Below are 8285 nucleotides of genomic sequence, written 5' to 3'. Positions count from 1 at the left end.
CCTGTAGGAGGTGAGAACTGAGTGGGGTGCGTGCAGACAGAGATGCACAACAGGGTGGGAAGGGCATTTCCAGACAGGAGAGGCCAGCCTGTACAAAGTCTCAGGTGCAAAGCTGATCACCTCTCTCCTAGCTTAAAAGCAAGTCTTCTTAGTACCCTTTGGATAAAATCCTAATTCATCATAGCCTGTAGGACTGTAGGGCTCTAAGTTCTTTTTTTATTTTTATTTTTTAACATCTTTATTGGAGTATAATTGCTTTACAATGGTGTGTTAGTCTCTGCTGTGTAACAAAGTGAATCAGCTATACACCTACATATATCCCCATATCTCTTCCCTCTTACGTCTTCCTCCCACCCTCCCTATCCCACCCCTCTAGGTGGTCACAAAGCACTGAGCTGATCTCCCTGTGCTACGCGGCTGCTTCCCACTAGCTACCTATTTTACATCTGGTAGTATATATAAGTCCATGCCACTCTCTCACTTCGTCCCAGCTTACCCTTTCCCCTCCCCATGTCCTCAAGTCCATTCTCTATGTCTGCAGGACTCTAAGTTCTTGCTTCTTCTCTCCCTCCACACCTCCAACGTTAAGGCACCATTTGGAATTCTGGATACAGTACCCGTATCTTTTCTCTGTGGTGATGTCTGCCTGGAAAACTCTCCCATCTCCCTTCCAACCAAAACTTGTCCTTGACTCACTCATATTTATTTGGGGGGATGGTGGCATGACTTAGATGTCACGTCCTACAAGAAGCCTTCCCTGACTGCCCTTCCCTAGTCCAGGACAAGTGCCCTTCTGCTCTGCTTCCATAGACCTTGTTCCCCCTCCCCTAATCATGGCAATAATAATAGTTAACAAAAAATTATTGAGCACTCACTTTGTGCCAGGCACTGTGCTAAAGTCACTTGAGTTTGTTTTCTTTTTTGAATTTTATTCAATTTATCTTTTTATACAGCAGGTTCTTATTAGTTATCTATTTTATACACATCAGTGTATACATGTCAATCCCAATCTCCCAATTCATCCCCCCACCCCCACCACTTTCCCCCCTTGGTGTCCATATGTTTGTTCTCTACATCTGTGTCTCTATTTCTGCCCTGCAAACCGGTTCACCTGTACCATTTTTCTAGGTTCCACATACATGCATTAACATACGATATTTGTTTTTCTGACTTACTTCACTCTGTATGACAGTCTCTAGATCCAACCATGTCTCTACAAATGACCCAATTTCTTTCCTTTTTATGGCTGAGTAATATTCCATTGTATATATGTACCACATCTTCTTTATCCAGTAGTCTGTCGATGGGCATTTAGGTTGCTTCCATGACCTGGCTATTGTAAGGGGTGCTGCAATGAACATTGGGGTGCAAGTGTCTTTTTTTTTTAATTTAATTTTTTATATAGCAGGTTCTTATTAGTTATCCATTTTATACATATTAGTGTATATATGTCAATCCCAATCTCCCGCATGTGTCTTTTTTTTTTTTTTTTTTTTTGCGGTACACGGGCCTCTCACTGTTGTGGCCTCTCCTGTCGCGGATCACAGGCTCCGGACGCGCAGGCTCAGCGGCCATGGCTCACGGGCTCTGTGGCATGTGGGATCTTCCTGGACCGGGGCACGAACCCGTGTCCCCTACATCGGCAGGCGGACTCTCAACCACTGCGCCACCAGGGAAGTCCCCACATGTGTCTTTTTGAATTATGGTTTTCTCCGGGTATATGCCCAGTAGTGGGATTGCTGGATCATATGGTAATTCTATTTTTAGTTTTTTAAGGAACCTCCATACTGTTTTCCATAGTGGCTGTTACCAATTTACATTCCCACCAACAGTGCAAGAGGGTTCCCTTTTCTCCACACCCTCTCCAGCATTTGTTGTTTGTAGATTTTCTGATGATGCCCATTCTAACTGGTGTGAGGTGATACCTCATTGTAGTTTTGATTTGCATTTCTCTAATAATTAGTGATGTTGAGCAGCTTTTCATGTGTCCCTTGGCCATCTGTATGTCCTCTTTGGAGAAGTGTCTATTTAGGTCTTCTGCCCTTTTTTGATTGGGTTGTTTCTTTTTTAATATTGAGCTGCATGAGCTGTTTATATATTTTGGAGATTAATCCTTTGTCCGTTGATTCATTTGCAAATATTTCCTCCCATTCTGAGGGTTGTCTTTTCGTCTTGTTTGTAATTTCCTTTGCTTGGTCACTTGAGTTATTGAAGCAGTATCACAGAGTGATTAAACGTGCAAACTTTGAGGCCAGACTTTTTGGATTTGAATCCCAGCTCAATCACTTAGAGGGTGTGAAACTTAGGCAAATGACTTCACCTCTCTTCGTGCCTCAGTTTCCTCATCTGTGAAACGGGGATAAGAATAGTAGCTGTCCCATAGGAGTGCTGTAATGACTACACTAATGCATGTGAAGGGCCCAGTACATGGTAAATGCTTAATAAATATTAGCTAATAACTATTATCCTGTTAAGTCCTTGTAATAACTCCAATTCACAAGTGAGACTCTAAGAGGTCACTTGACTTGCCCATGATTATGTAGCTAAGTAGCTGACCTGAGACTTGAACCTGATACCAACGTTCATGCTGTACTGCCCCCCATTGTAGAACTCATCACACTGGTTGTAGTAACTGTTTACTTGTCAGTCTCCCCCTCTAGACTGGGTGTTCCATGAGGTCGCTGCTGTTGCCCCAGTCCAAGGACACAGTTGAGACCCTAATTAAATGAATTGATGATGCTAAGCATCTCAGACAAGTTATTCAGATGATGGAAATGGTGGTCATAGCACCCCTCTAGCGTGCTTGGAAAACAGCTTCAGTGCCTTCTGCATAGTGCAGGCCACATACCCCTCTGCTCTGCTTCCATAGAACCTGTACCCCTCCCCTGATCATGGCAAAAATAATAACAAACAATAATTGAGCACTTAATTGAGACTTGGGATTAGTCTCTTGGCAGACAAATATTTATTGGTCCAGGAACTGGATGAACTCTTAGCTGGGAGAAACCACAGTAGAAGTAGCAGGCAGAATGCCCCAGATAAGCTTTCCCCTAAGCAAGCCCTGTCCTTGGCTAGGCAGCCTCCCCCAGTCTCCCTCCAATCCCCGCATCAGCAGCTGGCCCCAATATTGAGGTGCCTGCCTGCCAGCTCCCTGTTTCAAGGAAACAGAGCACCAGAGACCTTAGTGGCTTCAACATGAGTGTAAACATCACCAGCTGCCAGAGAAGATGACGTCAAATCCAGGCCTGGCTGGCCATGGCCTTGGGGAGACTCCCTGCACAGAGAAGCCAGATGCCCTGGGGTTCACTGTGAGAGGACGCACAAGCTGGGAACTGCCAGCTCAGCACCTTGAAAACACATTTGATGGTTCCATCCATTCTCAAGCGCCCCATGACTTGAAATATTTTTCTTTCCAAACCTACTGAAGTCAGAAATTATTAGCTCTTTTTTTTTTTCTTGCTAATCCTTATTCAGAGCATCAGATTAGCATGAGCTTGACAGGGTGACCTCTCGGAGTTGGTGTCATTCTACCTAAAGCAAAGTCTGTATGGCTTTGAGGTTAAAAGAATTGGCTTGAGTCCCACACTGCCTGAGTCCACAACTTGCCTAAAGCTTTGTGATCTTGGGCAATTTCCTTCACAACTTTGAGTCTCAGTTTCCTTATCTGAAAAATGGGGAGAATAGTATCTAGCTCACAGGATCATGGTTGGGATTAATGTATATTCAGTGAGGTCCTATCATGTGCCAAGTGGTCACACCAGTGAACAAAATATAGTCCCTGCCCCCATGGTATGTGGTGAGGAAAGGCAGACAATAAACCAATAAATATTTAATACAGCAGATGGTGGCAAGTGCCACAAAGATAGATAAGGCGCAGTAAGGAGGATAGAGTGTCAGGGCGGGGAGGAGCTATTTCACTTCAGGGTGGTCTGGGAAGGCCTTTCTGATAAGAGATGGCTTCTAAGCAGAGTCCTGAGTGAAATAAGGAAGCAATTCATGCGGCTACTGGGTGGGTGGGGGAACTCTTCTAGGCAGAGATATGAGCATGTGCAAAGGTCCTGAGGCAGGGGCATGCCTGGCATGTTCAAGGAAAGGCAAGAAGGCCAATGTAGCTGGAGTGAAGTGGGCAAGGGAGCAGGTAGACTACATGATGTCAGAGAGGTGGCTGGGGGCAAGGTGTGTAGGACCTGGCAGCCCACTGTCAGGACTTTGGCATTTACTCTGAGATGGGAACCACTGAGGATTTTGAGCAGAGGAAGAAGATGATCTGACAGGTTTTCCCCTGGCTGCCACGTAAGAATAGGCTGTAGAAGGGCCAGGTAGCAGGGAGACCAGTTAGGAAGCTGTTGCAATTGCCCAGGTGAGAGATAACACCTTTGATTAAATTGGTAGCAGTAGGTGGTAAGTAGCTGTCAGATTCTGGATAGAAAATGTGTGTGTGTGTGTGTGTGTGTGTGTGAGAGAGAGAGAGAGAGAGAGAGAGAGAGAGAGAGAGAGAGAGATATCAAAGGTGATTCCAAGGTGTTAAACTTGAGGAATGGAGTGCCCATTTACTGAGGTGGAGAAGACAATTTATGTAAAGTGTTTAGCATAGATGAGGGCATGAAATAAGTGCTTAGTAAATATCAACTATTTGTTGTATTGATGATTTTGGTTTCCTGGGCTGTCTAAACTCAGTCACCCAAAGCTTTGCAAATGCTGAGCATACCTGGCAATAACATCATAGGCATCATGCCTGAGAATGTACTGTGGGCCAAGCATATGACAGACAGAATCTTTACCTAGCACTACCACCCTGCAAGATGTATGAAAGTCCTATGAGAAAATAAACATTTGTTGAATTTTTAACATATCCCAGGCATTGGGCATTTTTCACTTAATCCTGTCTCTAACACTGAATTGTAAATTGCATGAGAGATATCTTATAGCTCTTGCATACTACTGTGTACACCTGGCACATAGTAGTCACCGTAGTTAATATTTATTAAATGAACCATCATTATTATGGATAGAGGGTGAGTAACTTCCCCAGGTGGGGCTGTGTCTTAAATTATTGTTTGTCAGATAAAGGGATGAATAAGTGCATATTACCTTCCCATTTTAGAGAAGAGGAACAGTTGGGGGCAGACCAGATTTGAACCCAGAATTTCCTGATCCTTGAGCTTGGACCCTTTCCATGGCTACACGGTGGGGCTTCACAGCCCCTCTGGCTGTGTTTGAGGATGCCTAGGGATTTGACAATCCTAATTTCACCATAACATGCAAAAACCCAGGCTACTCAGAGAAAGAAAGATCAGATTGTGAAGCTCTAGTAATATGATCCTAAATTTTTGTTTTCATGAAACTGCAGAACCTTAAAGCATTCGTTTTATCTAACTTGCTCAAGGTCATACAGGCTGTGAGGGATGGAAACAAAATGTGAATCCAGTCTTACCACGCCAGAGTCCCTGTTTATTCCTCTAAGTAGAGGTTCTTAACCTGGGGCACAGGACTCTTAGGGGGTGTCCGGATGTACTTTATAGTACCTTCTTCCCCCAACATTGTGTACTTAAACTGTGTGTGCTTAGGAGCAGCTGCATTTTTTGTGAGGGAAGGATTCATAGCTTTCATTATATCCTTAAAGGAACCTATAGTCAAAAAGTTTACTTTCATTTTATCTTATGTATCTATTTTTTAACTTTTATTTTTAAAACTGTTTTTAGATGAGTAGAAGGAAGAAAAATGACAGGAGGGGTGGGAAAGAATTGTAGAGATAAAATATAACAGATGTCAATTGTTTCCCGTTGCTATTCATTCATTCAACAAATTTGTGTAGAGCACCTGTTACTTGCCAGGTACGATTCCAGAGTCTGGGGATGCTGCAGTGGCAAAATCTTTTGACTCCCCTGATAGAACATAAACTCTGTGATGCCGACAAAATATTGTAATAATGATGATGACAATTATTATTATGTCCTGGTGCCATGAAAAAAATAGCGCAGAGTCAAAGGATAGGGAGGAGGGGAAATGGCATTTTAGATAGAGTGGTTTGTGCTCGGAACCTCCTGTTGCTGTCTACGGACTTCAACGAAGGGAGCGACCCCGGATGCCAGGGTGTCCTCCACAAACCTTTCTTTTGCGCTTAACCTCAGCAGGATGCTGACCTTAGGGAGCAGGGAGTGCACGCAGGAGTGCGGAGCGCATGCTCCCTCTAGCTCTGCGGCTCCGAGCTTTCAGGCTAGGATTCTGCGGGCCGGGAGGACAGTGCGCAGCCTCCTCGGGTTAAAAGGCACCGCCCAATAGGAACTTCCTTTTGAGGTTCTGGCCCCGCCCCCACAGCCAACTTTTCTGTTTCCGCTTCCGGCGCTGCGGCCGTTCTGGTCGAAGATGGCGGCGGCAGGTGTACCCAGGGTTTCTGGGCTGCTAGGTCGTTCCCGGCTGCTGAGCCGGCCTATGTCGAGTGGCGCCCACGGCGAGGAGGGCTCAGGTACTGGGACTGGGTGCGCAGGGCGGGCCTCGGCCCCACTGGAGAGAAGAGCGGCGGGACTGTGACCTTGGCTTGAGGCCTTGGGGGAGGGAGAGGAGACCCGGGCGTATTACCGCCAGGCCTGAGCGTCGTGCCCCCTCTGCAGCTCGCATGTGGAAGTCCCTCACCTACTTAGTGGCGCTCCCCGGGGTGGGAGTGAGCATGCTGAACGTGTTCCTGAAGTCGCGCCACGGAGAGGAGGAGAGACCCGAGTTCGTCGCCTACCCCCATCTCCGCATCAGGTCCAAGGTACCCCTTGTAGTCTGTTCGAGTGTCTCTTCGCTTTTCATTCCAAATGCCAAGTTCTTCATTCTCTAAAAGCGTGGGTGCCGTGCGTGTAGTTTCTCATTTAATTTTCTCATTTTATTTTCTCCGGTCATATCTCACTTTCTTCTTCAAGGTCGTACAATAAGTGCCCTTCAGTTTTCCTTTCTCCGAGTCATCCCACCTTTTGTCTTCTGATACTGTTCTGAAACAGTTGTCGGTGGTACAAAACCTGGAGATTTGGGAAACTCCCTTAGACTGGCGAAGTCGGAAGGCGGTTCACCTTTCTAAAACCTGGGCATCTGGAAGCTACTAGCTGCATAATGAAGAGATTGACAGCTTCTGTTCACCTCTGTGCTAGTTATCATCCCAACTATGTCATCCTTTGGCTATTGATGCAGATATATTATAAAGTTATTACCTCACTTAGCCCAGGTAGGACTGGAAAATTAAGCAGGATCCTTAGATCCAGAAAGAATTTTTGAGTCTGAGCGCCACTCCCACCCTTGTACAATAGAATTAGAAGCCGTGCAGTAAGGTTTCTTAATCTCAGTACTATTGACATTTGGGGCTGGATAATTCTCTTTGGGGTGAGGAGGGACTGTCCTGTGAGTTATAGGATGTTTAGCAGCATCTTTGACCTCTAACCACTAGGTGCTAGTAGTATACGCTTCTCTCCCCAAGATGTCTCCATATACTGGCTTACGTCCCCACAGGGGCAGAATCATCCTGGGCTGGAAATCACTGCCCTAGAGCAATGCTTTTCAAAAGTAGCATGCAGAATAACTGAGGGTATGTTGCAGTTTCCAATCCAGAGATTTGTTTCAGGTCCAGAAATCTGCATTTAAGTAAGCATCTCTGCCCCCATACCCACCTCTACCACTTTGATACAGGTGGTGGGAGGATTGCACTTTCAGAAACACAGCACTGATGTACAGTTACCAGCGAGAGGCTTTTGAGTAACGAATTTGAGCTTGCTTTTCATACTGTCTACTTTACGGGCTCCCCTGGAATTTATAAGAGCTCCCTTAAATTATGGGAGGGCTGAAATATGCCAGTAGTTAAAAGACTAATTTCCATTTTGTTTTTATGTATTATCTGTTACTCACCCTACTTTAGGCAGTTCGTGGTAGTGTTGTTTCTGAACTATTTTCTGGAATTGCTTAATTGACATCTTCACTCCACAGCCCTTTCCCTGGGGAGATGGTAACCATACCCTATTCCATAACCCTCACGTGAATCCGCTTCCAACTGGCTATGAAGACGAATAAAGAGAACCTGGGCCATTACCCAGTGGGGACCACAGCACTGGTTTGGACCATTACTCTGCACACATGGACCAGAAAAGTGTTCGAGACCTTAAGCTCACCTTCTTGTATCCAGTGATGACCATTATACTTGATGACCATTATACTGATCTTCCGTCCCTTTGCTTATGGCAGGAGATGGCTTAAATAAATAATTTAGTCATGAGCTGAGAGTTGCATTCTTTGGTGGTGTTTTTCCCTCAGAAATT

The 8285-nt window shown here is 45.3% G+C and overlaps 1 protein-coding gene across 1 annotated transcript; it reads left to right on the top strand.

Annotated features, from left to right (window-relative positions):
• The first annotated feature begins 6309 nt into the window (after positions 1-6309).
• Positions 6310-8247, top strand: COX6A1 (cytochrome c oxidase subunit 6A1). Its single transcript, XM_027124566.1, has 3 exons — positions 6310-6466; positions 6612-6754; positions 7957-8247. The coding sequence occupies exons 1-3, from the start codon at positions 6367-6369 to the stop codon at positions 8038-8040; spliced, it is 327 nt and encodes a 108-aa protein (XP_026980367.1). The 5' UTR covers positions 6310-6366; the 3' UTR covers positions 8041-8247.
• Positions 8248-8285: the final 38 nt, after the last annotated feature.

This window comes from Aethalodelphis obliquidens, unplaced genomic scaffold (assembly GCF_003676395.1).
Source record: "Aethalodelphis obliquidens isolate GAN/ISIS:26980383/991018 unplaced genomic scaffold, ASM367639v1 scaffold28, whole genome shotgun sequence".
Lineage (NCBI taxonomy): Eukaryota > Metazoa > Chordata > Mammalia > Artiodactyla > Delphinidae > Aethalodelphis > Aethalodelphis obliquidens.
This window is presented reverse-complemented; position numbering and strand designations above follow the sequence as displayed.

Excerpts from the sequence above, each read along its gene's own strand:
- COX6A1 (XM_027124566.1), top strand. The coding sequence starts at position 6,367 with ATGGCGGCGGCAGGTGTACCCAGGGTTTCTGGGCTGCTAGGTCGTTCC. Across the intron at positions 6,467-6,611 it reads CCACGGCGAGGAGGGCTCAG|CTCGCATGTGGAAGTCCCTC; the intron begins GTACTGGGACTG and ends CCCCCTCTGCAG. Across the intron at positions 6,755-7,956 it reads ATCTCCGCATCAGGTCCAAG|CCCTTTCCCTGGGGAGATGG; the intron begins GTACCCCTTGTA and ends TTCACTCCACAG.